The sequence below is a fragment of the Lepidochelys kempii genome, chromosome 6 (genome assembly GCF_965140285.1).
Source record: "Lepidochelys kempii isolate rLepKem1 chromosome 6, rLepKem1.hap1, whole genome shotgun sequence".
NCBI lineage: Eukaryota > Metazoa > Chordata > Testudines > Cheloniidae > Lepidochelys > Lepidochelys kempii.
In genome coordinates, this window is record NC_136385.1 from 76,457,353 (window position 1) to 76,474,125 (window position 16,773).

The following is a 16,773-nucleotide window of genomic DNA, read 5'->3' on the forward strand; positions in this document are numbered from 1 at the left end:
AGCAATGGGGTATGCCTCTAAGTCAGCCTCTTCATGTCTTTTCCTACAATCTCCTGCTCAAAGCTTTTTTTATTATGCACATGATTAAATTCAGTTGGACTAATTATCCTTTTTTGAATTTGTATATCTGTAAGTGTGCCAGAGCATATTTCAAACCAAAACAGAAAAAACACTGAAATAAAAATAAATAATAGATTCAAAAGCTTTAGTAGTGAAATGCGGTATTCCCTATTCCTTTCTGCATATAAACTGTTCTGTTTATTATTATTGAATTAGTTTTTAAGCACTTTGGGCACAGATGTCATCAGTCACTGTGAAAACTTACAGTGTTTGTCAATATTTTTAAAAAAAAACACACATCAACCTATTCATTTTTCACTAAGGCCAATATTAAGTCAGTGCATGTTGTTTTAAACAGTACATATTATGTTGCAACATAATTTGGTTTAAAAAGGAAAAACATGCATATAGCTGTGTTCAATTTGAATAATCAGCTAGCAGTTCTGTTGTCAAAAACACTTGGCAGAGAGAAGCAGTGCAGATGTTTTTACGTTTTGCAGTGTAGAAAACCCTTCTGAATGTAAACAATAAGTGATTAGCACTTCTAATAGGCATCAATCCTTCTCCTAACTGATTTATAAAAGACCACAAAATCACATGCCCATTCATCGCTTCAAAATGCCTCATTGTAAACCAGAATAAGCTAAACAACTCATCTCCTGTCAACATACTTTTTTGGCTAAATAACTCCTTATAGTTATCTGAACATTAAGACAATTTCACTATACCCAGCTAAATTATCAGGAACCACAAGTTACATATGCAACTTCATACATACCAGGTCTCATAACAACAAAATTGAGATATACGGTACAAGGTAGACCATTACTATTGCAGAGACCATTATGTATTTTGATATTCAGGTTTAACATTTTCTTTATAAAATAAACATTTTAGCACAAAAAACTGATAAAACTTAACATTTAACACATTAAAATTACCATAAATAGCTATATAAATAAAAGGAGAAAACTTGTTTATTGTAGGTTGCTTTAAAAACAAAATATAAGACTTGTCAGAAGCCAGTAAGATAAGTTAGCAATTTTCTCTCCACTGACATTGCCTCCATTGTTCTCCATGAACAAGAACACACACAAGAGTTTGGCAACAGATTTTTCATTACTATACCTTAGATTTTAAATGCAATAAATGTAAATACTGAAATCCTGAAACTGGGATGCAATATCATAGAAACCTTATCCTTACGTAAGGAAAATCCACTGTGTAAGGGAGATCCACCTTAGGGGCCCCAAAGCCTTAAACAGCAGATTCATAAGGGCTGGCAGTGCCAGGTTCAGGTTCTAGGCAGGGGTAGGTCTTGATACCAGTGGTGGGGGGAGCATGTGCGTGTGTGAAGGTTCTAGTGGTACCCTTTAAAAACCTCACAGTCATAGGGTGAGTAAATACTGAGCAGTTCTCCGCTGGAGGGTGGAAGGCATTAGTTGCTGCTAGACGTACACACTGTGAGCTAATGGATAGACCCTATGTCTTTAGAGACAGAAGTTAGTCCAAGATCATCGCATTCTGTGGACGTACGTAATGATGCTGGCACCAAAGGGAGCACCACTTCCATTTGTCAGCATAACATTTTCTTGTAAAGGTTTTTCTAATGTTGCGGAAGACGGATTGGACCTCTTCTGAACATGATCTCCTTACATGTGCTATCCATCCAAAAATCAGGCTCTGAGACAGAAGGATGCTAGGTTGGGATAGTTGGTCCTGCCCCCCATACTCAGTCAGTAGGTTCAGAATGTATGAGTGAGGCCATCTGGAGGATGGTGGTGAACCAAAATTGTATCAACTATCTAGGTGCCACCAAGACTACTGTTTTGTCCTGTTTGACCTCCCTCTTTACATGAGGGGAGCAGAAACGGGGAAGGGAGGGAGACATACATTAGTAGCTCCAGGAAAGCATCCCCTCTGGAACTCTCCCCATGAATGGCTCGGCAGCAGCAGGCCGGACACTTCTTGTTTGCCTGGGATTCAAATAGGTCCCAGGATGGCAGCCCCACTGATGGAAAATGTCCTGTGCCACTGAGTTGTGGAGGTCCTACTCATGGTCCTTGTAGAAATCCTTGCTGAGGCTGTCTGCTAAAGTAACATAAGAACATAAGAATGACCATACTGGGTCAGACCAAAGGTGCATGCAGCCCAGTATCCTGTCTACCGACAGTGGCCAGGTGCCCCAGAGGGAGTGAACCTAACAGGTAATGCTCAAGCGATCTCTCTCCTGCCATCCGTCTTCACCCCCTGACAAACAGGCTACGGACACCATTCCTTACCCATCTGTGACTAATAGCCATTAATGGCCTTAACCTCCATGAATTTATCTAGTTCTCTTTTAAACCCTGTTATAGTCCTAGTCTTCACAACTTCCTCAGGCAAGGAGTTCCACAGCTTGACTGTGCGCTGTGTTGAAGAAGAGCTTCCTTTTATTTGTTTTAAACCTGCTGCCCAAAAGTTTCATTTGGTGGCCCCTAGTTCTTATATTATGGGAACAAGTAAATAACTTTTTCCTTATTCACTTTCTCCACACCTCTATCATATCCCCCCTTAGTCTCCTCTTTTCCAAGCTGAAAAGTCCTAGCCTCTTTAATCTTTCCTCATATGGAGCCCATTCCAAACCCCTAATCATTTTAGTTGCCCTTCTGTGAACCTTTTCTAATGCCAGCATATCTTTTTTGAGATGAGAGGACCACATCTGTACGCAGTATTCAAGATGTGGGTGTACCATGGATTCATATAAGGGCAATAAGATATTCTCCATCTTATTCTCTATCCCTTTTTTAATGATTCCTAACATCCTGTTCGCTTTTTTGACTGCCGCTGCACACTGCATGGATGTCTTCAGAGAACTATCCACGATGACTCCAAGATCTCTTTCCTGATTAGTTGTAGCTAAATTAGCCCCCATCATATTGTATGTACAGTTGGGGTTATTTTTTCCAATGTGCATTACTTTACATTTATCCACATTCAATTTCATTTGCCATTTTGTTGCCCAATCACTTCGTTTTGTGAGATCTTTTTGAAATTCTTCACACTCTGCTTTGGTCTTAACTATCTTGAGCAGTTTAGTATCATCTGCAAACTTTGCCACCTCACTGTTTACCCCTTTCTCCAGATCATTTATGAATAAGTTGAATAGGATTGGTCTGAGGACTGACCCTTGGGGAACACCACTAGTTACTCCTCTCCATTTTGAAAATTTACCATTGATTTCTACCCTGTCTTTTAACCAGTTCACAATCCATGAAAGGATCTTCCCTCTTATCCCATGACAACTTAATTTACATTAGAGCCTTTGGTGAGGGACCTTGTCAAAGGCTTTCTGGAAATCTAAGTACACTGTGTCCACTGGATCCCCCTTGTCCACATGTTTGTTGACCCCTTCAAAGAACTCTAATAGATTAGTAAAACATGATTTCCCTTTACAGAAACCATGTTGACTTTTGCACAACAATTTATGTTCTTCTATATGTCTCACAATTTTATTCTTTACTATTGTTTCAACTAATTTGCCTGGTACTAACGTTAAACTTACCGGTCTGTAATTGCCAGGATCACCTCTAGAGCCCTTTTTAAATATTGGCATTACATTAGCTATCTTCTAGTCACTGGGTACAGTAGCTGATTTAAAGGACAGGTTACAAACCATAGTTAATAGTTCTGCAATTTCACATTTGAGTTCTTTCAGAACTCTTGGGTGAATGCTATCTGGTCCCAGTGACTTGTCACTGTTAAGTTTATCAATTAATTCCCAAACCTCCTCTAGTGACACTTCAATCTGTGACAATTCCTCAGATTTGCCACCTACAAAAGACGGCTCAACAAGTTTGGGAATCTCCCTAACATCCTCAGCCATGAAGACTGAAGCAAAGAATTCATTTAGTTTCTTCGCAATGACTTTATCGTCTTTAAGTGCTCCTTTTGTATCTCGATTGTCCAGGGTCCCCACTGGTTGTTTAGCAGGCTTCCTGCTTCTGATGTACTTAAAAAAACATTTTGTTATTACCTTTTGAGTTTTTGGCTAGCTGTTCTTCAAACTCCTTTTGGGCTTTTCTTATTACATTTTTACACTTAATTTGGAAGTGTTTACGCTCTTTTCTATTTACCTCACTAGGATTTGACTTTCACTTTTTAAAAGATGCCTTTTTATCTCTCACTGTTCATCTTGCCTGGAAGGTGTACTGCCAAGAGGGTGATCTGGTGTCAAAGCTTGACCACCTGAGGCAGAGTGGAATGACTGTCATACCTCCCTGCTTGTTTACACAGTATACCATCGTCATGTTGTCCAACATAACTTGAACACATACAGCATAGATGAAGAGTAAAAACTTCTTCCAAGCTTCATGAACTGCTTTAAGTTTGAAGAGACTGATGTGCAGTTTGGATTCCTGATAAGTCCAAGAGCCTTGAGCCAGATGTTTATCCAGGTGCACTCCACAGCCCAATTGGGAGCTGTCCATAGCTAGTTTCTTGGTGGGGAATAAAAGAAATGCCAATGCACACAGTCTCTTTGGTTTCCCACCAGGTGAGTGATGTTAACACATTCTGAGGAATCGAGTCTCATTTGTTTGCTTGTATCATAGACCATCCTCAACCATGCCTGGGGGCACTGAAGATGGAGCCTCACAAAGAATGTCATGTAGGTGTAGGAAGTCCTATGGCCTAGAAGGACTAGACAGGATCAGTCAGTCATCGGGGGACTCAATTGAGGATGGGTGATGAGATCCCTCATCACAAGGAATTTGTCCTGCGGTAGGAAAGCCTTGGCCAAAACAGCGTTCATAGTCCCTCTGATTAATCTCCACACGGGTTATAGAATTTAAGTGAATGTCTCTAGATTTGCTTGAAATCCCAAGGAGTGTTGGAGGTTTAGCAGGGAAAGGACCATAGTCTGTACTTCCTGATATGACTGGCCTCATCAGGATAAAGAAATACTCATCTGCCCCGGTGATGCCGGTATGCTGCTACCACTGAACACTCTGGGCCATTGAGAGACTGAAGGGGAGAACTCTGAATTGAAAATCTTCCCGATCCTCTGTGAAGAAAAGGAACCTTGTGGACACTGGATAAATACCTATATGGAAACAGGCATCCTTCAAACAGAGAGCTGCACAGTCTTCTGTGTTTAGGCAGGTGTCATAAACATACACCTACGGGTAGCATAAAATCCCTCCTTTACCTGTAAAGGGTTAAGAAGTTTAAATAACTTGGCTGGCACTTGACCAAAAGGACCAATAAGGGGAGAAGGTTTTTCTTTTGTGTTTTCTGTGTGTTCTCTCCAGGTCAGCGAGGAACCAGGGCAGTGAAAATACATCTCCTAAAGTCATAGCTGAATTAAGCATCTAAGATTACAAATTGTAAGTAATAGGAAGGAAATGCATTAGATTATCTTTTGTTTTAGCTTGTGAATTTTTCCTGTGCTAAGAGGGAGGTTTATTCCTGTTTTGTTTTGTTTTTGTAACTTTAAAGTTTTGCCTAGAGGGGAATCCTTTGTGTTTTGAATCTGATTACCCTGTAAAATTACCTTCCATCCTGATTTTATAGAGGTGCTTCTTTTATTTTGTTTTTATAATAAAGTTCTGTTTTTAAGAACCTGATTGGTTTTTAGTGTCCTAAAAACCCGAGGGTCTGGTCTGTGCTCACCTTGTTTACCTATCTGGTTGGTCAATTATTCTCAAGCCTCCCAAGGAAAGGTGGTGGAAAGGGCTTGGGGGGATATTTTAGGGAAACAGGAACTCCAAGTGGTCCTTTTCCTGAATCTCTGTCTAACTCACTTGGTGGTGGCAGCAGTACCCACCCAAGGACAAGGAAGAATTTGTGCCTTGGGGAAGTTTTTAACCTAAGCTGGTAGAAATAAGCTTAGGGGGTCTTCCATGCGGTTCCCCACATCTGTACCCTAGAGTTCAGAGTGGGGAGGGAACCCTGACAGCAGGGGATTATGCAGAGCAGGGTGGTCATCCTGAAACTTGTATGACCTATGAAGTTCTTTAGCTGTCTAAAGTCGAGGATGGATCTCCAGATTCCCTTCTTTTGGGGGATAAGGAAATATCTTGTTTTGAGGAGACAGAGGCTCTAACTGGATCAGGGAGCCCACTATTTGTTTGAGAATTCTCTCATGAGAGGCATCCCTGAACAAGGATGGGTAGGAGGATTTGGGGGTGTGGTGTAAGGAAATTCTATTGTGTTGCTGCTAGAAATGATGTATAGGACCATTTGTTCAATGTGATATGCTCCCACCTTGGTTGGAAACAGGCCAGGCAGCCGCTGAAGTGTGTGTGGAGTATCTGGCGGTGTAGAGACTGGTTGGCAGCTCTCAAGAGTCCCACCAAAATGATTTTTGGAGGGAGGCTAGGATTGAGGAAGGAACAGGAGCAGGGCATTATGTCTGCTGCATTGAATTAATTGGCACTTCCTAGGAGGAATCCTATGCCCTTTCACAGTGCAAGGGCTGGGGAGCAGTATGGTGCCTATAAAGAAGAGGGTTTGAAGTGCTTTCCCCCAGGAGCTGGGGTGTGTTGCCTCAAGGAGTAGAAGGTGGTGCAGGAGTCCTAAAGGGTTTGCAGTGACTCTTCCATTTTCTCCCTGAACAGATTATTGCCCTCAAAGGGAAGATCTCCACTGTCACCTGGACCTCCTAGGGAACCCCCAAGGAGTACAGCCATAAAGCCCATCATGACTCTTGACGTTGTCATGGAACAGGAAACCATGTCTGCTGCGTCCAACAACACTTGGGGAGATGATCTGGCTATCAGCTTCCCTTCATCCAGGATGGCCTAGAATTGAGGCCTGAGTTCTCGTGGCAATTTATTAGCATATTCAGACCATTTGTTAATAAAGCCATACTTCAGCACTAGTGCCTCATAATTTGCTATGCACAATGTGATAAACTCAGGAAAGATGGCTGCACCCCTTCCAGGGGATTCAGGAGAGCCTCTGCAATGCTCTTTAGGAGGTCTTGAAGTGATCTATAACCATAGGGTGGTGCCTCATCAGACGATGTGGCAGGAATTGCTGCTGATGGATTGGGTGGGTCCAGCTGTTCTGCTTCCTCCTAACACTCCTTCAGGGACTGAGCCTTATCCCTGACAGGTGATAGCTGTGTGAACTCTCACTCTGGTTTCTGATAGTCTGGAGACCTGAAGTGAGGAATCTAGGAGCACCAATATGTTCAGTGGGTGGGAGGAGATGGACCTGGATGGGGTGTCCTGGGAGGGTACCACTGGCTCCAGGTGCAGTAATATGCTGTGCAGGATTGAGAGAGTGCCTAGGAGAGTGCCTCAGGAGGGAGGGAAGGGGGAGCCTGACGATATGTACCCAGAACCACCCACGGCAATGTTTTTGCCCCATCAGGCATTGGGATTTCTACCCAGAATTCAAATGGGCGGCAGAGACTGTGGGAACTGTGGGAAAGCTACCCACAGTGCAACGCTCCTGAAGTCGACAGTTGCCTTGGTACTGTGGACACACTCCGCCGATTAAATGCACTTAGAGCATTTGTGTGGGGCCACACACATTCGACTGTATAAAAACACTTTCTATAAAACCAATTTCTATAAATTCGACCTAATTTCGTAGTGTAGACATACCCTTTAGATATGTATTCCTCATGATGCATCCAAGGTAGATGTAAATTAAACCATGAAGCTGGTGCTCCTCATTCTGAGTGTAACCCCTTTGGGGTTTAGAGAGCATAGCCCCTTTAAATCTTTTTCCTAGTGGGCAGGGGGAGCAATGAGAGAAAGGAGGGAAACTCCAGGGTGGGCCGCTGGAGCTCCAGTGAGAGAAGGGCTGCAGCCCGCAGACCCTGACAAAGTGAAGGAAAAAAAACCTGCCTGAAGCCTGGGAAGGACAGGGCGGCCAATTGGGGAACATCCCAGGACAAAAGCCAGGAGGAGCACTATGCCAGGGAGAAATCGCCCAAGAAGAACAGGCCGAAGCTGAACGCAGTATCACCGCTGCCCAAAGCTGCATGGGGCTGTGAGCACTGGGGCTTGTAACTCTGCATTCAAAATAAGAAGGGAGGCTGCTACCTAGTTAAGTGAGAAGGTGGTCACTGTGTGGCTTTGCAGAAAGCGGCAGAAGAGGGCACCAAAGGGGTTTGTTAAAAAAGTTCACTGACACTGAAGACGACCAGAAGCACCCACAACTCACCACTAAACTAAAACTTTGCTCAAAACTCCTAAACTCTGTGTGCAGACACATTGCTTTCAGACTGTGCTACCACTGGGCCTGTGGGGCCTTGGTTTGAATGCAACCCTGTTCTACTGCTCCCCGTATATTTTCCCTTGTTGTTTTTCTCCTCTCATCCTTCTGTAAATAAATACACCCCTACCCCGATATAACGTGGTCCTTGGGAGACAAAAAAATCTCACCACGTTATAGGTGAGACCATGTTCTATTGAACTTGCTTTGCCCCCAGCCCCCCGTTCCTTGTTCCCTGAATGCCCCCTCCAGAGACCCCCGTCCCTAATCACCCCTAAGACCCCACCCACTACCCAACCCCCCTGTTCCCTATCAGGCACTCACCGGCAGCAGCGGGAAGTGGAGCAAAGCGGCCCCAGCCCACTCCACTCCGCCACTTCCCAGCCACAGCACTCAGCTTCCTGCTGCCAGTGAGTGTGGGGAGGCTGGGGAAAGGACGTCCTCCGCACTCACCGGTGGCGGGAAGTGGAGCGATGCAGCACCAGCCTGCTCCGCTTTCCTCGCCCTGGCCCCCCGCTGGGGAGGGCGGGGTTGGGGAAAGGTCCCGCGCTCACCTGTGGCAAGAAGCAGAGTGCCGCAGCTGGGAGTTGGCAGAGTGGAGTGGGCTGGGGCTGGGCTACTCCACTTCCGCTGCTGCTGGTGAGTGCAGGGGGGATCCCTTCTGCCAAGCCCCTCCCCCAAGCTACACAGCTGGGGCTGTGGTGAGGGAAGCGGAGCAAGCTGCTCCTGGCCTCCCGCTAATCCCCCGGGCTTCTCTGGAACTGCGGGGCCACCAAAAGTGCCCCCCAACAGCTCTTGCCTCCCAGACCCTGACCAACCCTTATCCAACCCAGACCCTCTGCCCCTTATCCAACCCCTCGGCCTCGGCCCAGCCCGTCACCCTTAACACGCTGCTCAAAGCAGCGTATTGGAGCTTTACCATGTTGTATGCGAACCCGCGTTATATCGGGTTGCGTTATATCGGGGTAGAGGTGTATCTCCCTTTGTTATATCCATTGTACTTTTCCTGTGGGTGTGTATGTTCACTCTGGGGGGGTTAAAACAGGTGCCTCTGGGGTGGTAAAAAATTTTCCTGCTGCATTCCTGCGCATGCTGTCCCTTGGCCAAAGCTGCCTGCAAAGGAGACTCCATATTGGCCATCAGGGCACTAAAGTTACATGGGAATAAAGAATGAGTGTACAATTTTATTTTTTTTCTGTTCCAGTGGTACAGGAATGGAAAGACATCTGAGCTTGTGGCTGGACACTATTTAGTGACACATACTGAAATGAGGGTTCTGCAGCAGAAGGGGGGGGGAGCTTTCTGATTTATTAGAAAGAAAAAGGGATTTCAGTTTCCACTGAAAGTGATCTAGCATATTTCACAAACACCAACCCATTTTCTTTTCTTGAAAAAAGAAAATAAGAATGTATTTAAAAATGTAATTGCTATCACTGGTCTGTTAAAGTATAAAGTAAATGAACTTCTTCTATTTCCATCTATCAATGAATCGTCTTTCGGATCTCTTTGTAACTGTGGTGTCCCTGCGAAGTGTCAAGACCAACGGGAATTTTTGATCATGTGAAATAGTGATGCCATTGCACAAATGGTCTTGGAAGAAAACCAAATAGAAAATAAGACCAATGACCATGTAAAGATTTTAGACTATAGCCTTTTAGGGCCCTAAAACTGCTGTAATTTCACTGGGTCCTGTGCAGTTACAGATTCTATTGTTCATTTTCCTGAGTCCAGCATAAGTGACTGACATATTAGTATCCTCAAATCTTGATTGGTGTTCTCAAGGATCAAATGGGTCACGATCGTTAGACATATTATGCTGCATTTTGAATTGCCAATTAATAAATACCAAAATAGATGATGATAGGAGAGTAAAGCTATGCAGAATCAGGCACAACTTAAACTCCATAGTAGCAAGGAATTCTGAGAGAAGCCTATTATTAAAGCAGGCTTGCAGTTTTAATTGACACATTGATGAAAACTATTACAGATCTGTAATACTACACATGAGGAAAAGCATTGTGATTCAACTGTTGGGATACAAAGAAATGCAAATGAAACAACAGTGTGACTTTCCCCTTGGGGTTAGAGGCCAAGGATCTTTCACATTGATCCACTGTGTGCTTAACATGTTCATAATCGCCATAATCTAATCGCCTTTTATGATGAGATTACTGGTTCTGTGGATGAAGGGAAAGCAGTGGATGTATTGTTTCTTGACTTTAGCAAAGCTTTTGACACGGTCTCCCACAGTATTCTTGTCAGCAAGTTAAGGAAGTATGGGCTGGATGAATGCACTACAAGGTGGGTAGAAAGCTGGCTAGATTGTCGGGCTCAACGGGTAGTGATCAATGGCTCCATGTCTAGCTGGCAGCCGGTATCAAGTGGAGTGCCCCAAGGGTCCGTCCTGGGGCCGGTTTTGTCCAATATCTTCATAAATGATCTGGAGGATGGTGTGGATTGCACTCTCAGCAAATTTGCGGATGATACTAAACTGGGAGGAGTGGTAGATACGCTGGAGGGGAGGGATAGGATACAGAAGGACCTAGACAAATTGGAGGACTGGGCCAAAAGAAATCTGATGAGGTTCAATAAGGACAAGTGCAGGGTCCTGCACTTAGGACGGAAGAACCCAATGCACAGCTACAGACTAGGGACCGAATGGCTAGGCAGCAGTTCTGTGGAAAAGGACCTAGGGGTGACAGTGGACGAGAAGCTGGATATGAGTCAGCAGTGTGCCCTTGTTGCCAAGAAGCACTTGGCATTTTGGGATGTATAAGTAGGGGCATAGCGAGCAGATCGAGGGACGTGATCGTTCCTCTCTATTCGACATTGGTGAGGCCTCATCTGGAGTACTGTGTCCAGTTTTGGGGCCCACACTTCAAGAAGGATGTGGATAAATTGGAGAGAGTCCAGCGAAGGGCAACAAAAATGATTAGGGGTCTGGAACACATGACTTATGAGGAGAGGCTGAGGGAGCTGGGATTGTTTAGCCTGCAGAAGAGAAGAATGAGGGGGGATTTGATAGCTGCTTTCAACTACCTGAAAGGGGGTTCCAAAGAGGATGGCTCTAGACTGTTCTCAATGGTAGCAGATGACAGAACGAGGAGTAATGGTCTCAAGTTGCAGTAGGGGAGGTTTAGATTGGATATTAGGAAAAACTTTTTCACTAAGAGGGTGGTGAAACACTGGAATGCGTTACCTAGGGAGGTGGTAGAATCTCCTTCCTTAGAGGTTTTTAAGGTCAGGCTTGACAAAACCCTGGCTGGGATGATTTAACTGGGAATTGGTCCTGCTTCGAGCAGGGGGTTGGACTAGATGACCTTCTGGGGTCCCTTCCAACCCTGATATTCTATGATTCTATGATTCTATAATCTTTGGGTTGAAAAATATGTCCACCTGACAAAGTTTCATTAGGGAAGATGCAGACAGATACCATTCTAAAAATAAAAAAAGAAGAAAATAGGAAGAAGGAAGAGAAGAGAAATGAGTGCAAATGTGCAACATATTGGAAGAGAAAAAGATGCAAAGGACAATAAGAGGTATTCCACCACAACAGCTTTTCTCTCCCTTAACTCCCTTCTGTTTAATCCATCTTTCCTATTTTCTATCACCATCTCTTCTTCCCCCACCCCAAACTCTTCTCATTAGCTCTCCCATGCACCAGTCTCTTTTGCCTTTCCTCATATTGTTTCCCTGTTGTCTGTTTTTCATCCACCAACTTTAAACACTTTCAGATACTGTATAATTCTCTTCCAGGGGCCAGTGGTTGCCTGCGGTGCTTCTGTTCTGCTGAGTCAGCTTTATAGGAAGCAGCACTTAATGGCAATCACTAAGAGGAGATGGTGCTTCTGGCCATGCCAGTCCCGTATATTAGAACAGTAGAGACAGAAGCCGTAGCAGGAAGAAGTTCATTATCAAACTTTGATTAGTAAACATTTCTGGAAGGTAAATTTTCAAACTACATCATAAATTTCAGTGTAGTTACAGTAACAGATTTGAAAGTGGTGAATAACATCTAAAAAACTACAGCATGCCTTGTACTGTCCCAAAATTTTGCCTCCTTTTGGGAGAGAACTGAGGACTGAGATCCTTTCTAAGCATCCAATATTAAAGTTATAAAAAAAGAAAAAAAAAAGAAAGACTGAAAGAATAAAAATAGATTTATATTAAGAAACATCCTTAATACAATAGATGATACTTCAGCCATGCAATTCCCTTTACTATTAAAAAGGTAAAGGAAAAAGGCTCTGACTTACCAATATACTAATTTTGCAAATCTCAGTGACCTAGAAAAATATTTCCTCAAATAGTTTATATTTATATACTATATATTAAAGGGCATACAGTTAAATTTCTTCATAGCCATTTGGTAGATTAACATTCATCAATTACCCCAGCTGAGAGCATTTATTGAAGTAATTCTTACTTTAGCTTCTGAAGTTGGTTCCAAAAAGCACAGGCGATTCCCAAGTCCCTCAGCTGCCAGGCAGAACTTTCGCTGTTCTTTCTGAATGTTGGCAACACACTGAAGTACTACTTCATCATCCTGTCAAGAAACACAAGAACTAGTGAGAAAATATAAAATACCTATAAAGTTTGGAGCAATGACATATGAGCTACATTATTACAAGTCTGGGATTTTGCATCTGTTTAAAGTTTGCAGCGGTATTGTATCTGTGAGAGTCCCAGGATATGAGAGAGACATGGTGAGTGAGATAATATCTTTGATTGAACCAACTTCTGTTGGTGAAAAAGACAAGCTTTCAAGCTTTACAGAGTTCTTCTTTAGGTATTACCTCACTCACCTTGTCCATCTATTTAAAGACAGTCATGTATCCATATTTTCACATGTGCCATTAGAACGTGAGGGCTTTAATCATATAACTACTTTTTAATCAGGGACCAGGTTAGGCAAAAATTGGAATACATCATGTTTATATGGTGCTGAATTGTTTTGGAAGTTTATTTTTGTCATTTTAATTTCCTCATCTATAAAAATTTGTATTTGGAATAGGACATAAAGAGTGTTTTGCTAACAGTTTAAGTGAACAGAGTGAAATAGAAGAGAAAGGAAAGCAGGTTTCTGTCTAGCAGTAAGTAAAATGAACAACTTTGAATTTGTCCTGATTGTAAGTTATGTGGACTGGGATAACTGCATCCAAGCTAAAGCTTACTTCTCTGAGTTAACAAGAAAAGAATCTGAGTCCTTTGCCAACATCTTTGAGTTTAAGAGACAACTTTGGCCCAAGTTCACTAGAGGAGGAGGCAAGTCTGAGATCATACTTAAATTTTTCAGGTCTGTCGACTGTGTGGGTATGTTGGATGGAAGCCCACTACACTAGGTTCAGGTGATTTTTCCAGACTAATTTTCCATATACTCCTGTGGAAATACCAACATTGCAGGATCACAGTATTGGAGCAACAGCCAAGAGAGTGCCAAGATTTTTTTCTCCAGGATATTTTCACAGTATGTTCTATGATAACAATTTTTTAAAAATCCAGCTTTTCCCAACAGTTATCAATCCCTTTGATTACACAATTTCTCCTATACTTAGGATAGACAATATCTATTGCAATGGTTGGCTAAGATTGACTACAAAGACTTCTTCTCTAGCAGCTCAGGATGCAGAGTGAGTAGAAAGGGAAAAAAATGAAAATTGCTTGTTCACAATCTTGGTAAATAAAGGGCACATGAAGTTAAAACTTCCTAAAGCATTTCTTTGGTGTCAACAGGAAATACTGGATGTAACTGAGTTTGCCTTTACTAATGTACACTGTTGCCTTCTCTGCCATACACAAGTCATTAGCTAAATTTGGGGCCCAATCTACAGTCCTTGCTTAAACCAATGACTGCAAGAGAAATGTCACCCGTGAATGTAAGACTGGTCCAAAGTAATCACAGTTCCAAAATAAAACTGTATTTACTTCCACTTGAAGGTATGTAATCACAATGGGCACTTTTAATCAAATGTTATGGTTTCCTGGACTATTGCTGTTGATATGCTTCAATCAAGGCATGTGTCAAGAAGGAACCCCTCCCCCCCCACATTTAATCTAACAATTGCATATTTAATAACTCCAAAAAGATAGTAAACATCATTCCTCTATCTGGTAGCAAGTAGCAAACCCCACAGGCAGCTATGTACAACAGAGAATTAGAACGATTCTAACCTGGACCCTGAGACACCTGGGCTGTCTATGTGACCCTAGCCAAATCACAGTGTCTCTGTGCCTCAGTTTCCTATATGTAAAATGGGAATAATAGCACTTTCCTTCCTCACAGGGGTGTTTTGAGTTTAACTACATTAAAGATAATGAGATATTATGCTAATGAGGGCCAAATAAGTAGCTAAAATACATAATCAATTTATACTACAAATGACATCTTTGTAAAGGAAAATAAAGTAGTAGCTTTAAGGAGGAGGGACTGGAGATATTCACCATTATACACTCAAACTATTTTGGGGATATCATTGTTGCTCCACCAAACTACAGCTATAAATCAACTTGTGAGGCAGTGAAAAAGGGTAACTGTTATCTAAACTGTGGATGGTATACATCAAACAAGGTTCTTAGCCAATACTGGAGTTCTTCCACTGCATTAGAAATTCCCTGGTTATGGTATCACACATATTCTGGAATAGATTATTGCTTGTATTTGTTTAAAAAAGAACTAAAAGAAATTATTTTGCCTTATTTACCAGTACACTACAGCCACCATCTTGGATTCCCTAGCTGCACAATTTGAAGACATTTTAATGCTTCATTTAATTTAAAAATCTTTGAGCATTACCAATGATCAAAGAGACATTTTATATCTAAAAGGAAGCTTTTAAACCTTCAAAACACAGGGCCCACATAGATTCACTCCTCACAGCACAAATCTCCAAGGTAAACAATATACCAGAAAAGGAGGAAAACGAGTTTTATTTTCTTCAAATTTAGCTCTACGTGGGCAATTTTACTATCTAATTATCCTGTTATGTTTTAGTTTTTTAAACATTTTAGGAATTATTGTACATCACATTCCGAAAAGAACACTTTATAAATAACCACCAAGTTCTGCAAACCATTACTCACTTCATAACTTAGATGAAAGATGATATAAGCATGCCAAGATAGATTAGTTGTGGTTTTCAACCCTTTTAGGATACACCTGCTACTGGCAAATAATGTAACATATTTTAGCTATCAGGTATTTCACAGTCCATCAAAATATACCACATAATAAATGCCTACAGAAGAAAAAAAAGGATAAAATAAGAGAAATAGGGTGTTTCCACCTAGCTACAGTGTTATACTGGTGTAAATTATTCTGGTCATGCCAGATACTTCAGCATGTGGAGATGTTATGCAACAGGTCACTTGCACAGATATCATCAAAAGGCAACATTGCTTCTTCTTTCCAAGTACTGTATGCAGGTAAAATGCTGTATTACTTAGTAGTACCACAGATAATGACACTACAAAAAAGTAAGAGAATTTAATCTGGGAGGGACAAAAGGTTTTTGACCTTGGAAATAAGAGGAAGTCACCATTACATTGGAAATACAAAAGCAGAGCATGCTTTTATCTTTTTACCAGATGGCTACTCTCCGCCTTGTTACTATTCTTTTCAGATAATCTCTAACTAAACTACATGGCTGGCTACTATATTTAAGACAGACCATTTGGCAGTTGATGACAGTCCTATAGTTAGTTTTGTATATCACCAGCCACACAGCTTGCTAAGTGATACAGAATGCATGTTCAGCAATTTTCATTTCCAAGGTTGTTTTTTTTCTATAGAACATAGTGTATTGCCCATTGGGAGACAGGCAGCATTTTAAAGACCATATTAACCTTTCTTTTTGCCACAACCCTCTCCTATAATTTCCTCCATAATGTATTCTTTCATATATCCTTCAAATTCTTCAGTACAGAGATGGTTGCTGCTTTCTTCAGTTAAAAAATTAAAAAGCAATCCAGCTTAATAGTCCACTATTCAATAGTCAAAGAGTGTCAGATCAATAAACAGAGGCGGACATATATCTCTACCAAAAGTTTGAGAAAGAAAAAGAGAGAGATATAAAATGAAAATACAAAGATATTTTCAACATTTTTCTTCACAATACTCCTATATCAGTACTCCAACATATGTGCCCTTGAGAGACTCAAAATCAAGCTAACAGAGACTAAAATGTCCAATACCCAGGATTAGAATAAAATTGAAGTTTGACACGAACTATGTTTATCGCTGGACAATTTTAACTTATTGATAAAATAGAGTCAGAATTATATTTATTTTATTTTTTTTAAACATTCAACTTGCTGTGTATATTTAGTTTGTATATGGATTATATCAATATATTACACATACCATATTAATAGTATACAATACTTATGCATAGCAGAGGCATTAATTACAACAACTCCATAGTTAAGATTGTGTGATGCAGTTAAAGTAGGCATTTACTCCCACTGATATTAGGAAAAATTAAGTATTACCTTCCCAAACCCTCA

At 41.7% G+C, this 16,773-nt stretch overlaps 1 protein-coding gene across 1 annotated transcript in view; it reads right to left on the reverse strand.

Moving 5' to 3' along the window:
* The window catches only part of RYR3 (ryanodine receptor 3), a 581,512-nt gene that overhangs the window by 467,980 nt on the left and 96,759 nt on the right, over positions 1–16,773 (reverse strand). The window contains exon 3 of the mRNA XM_073348839.2: positions 12,698–12,817. Coding sequence (XP_073204940.1) covers positions 12,698–12,817 — 120 coding nt within the window. The remainder of the gene's footprint in view (positions 1–12,697; positions 12,818–16,773) is intronic.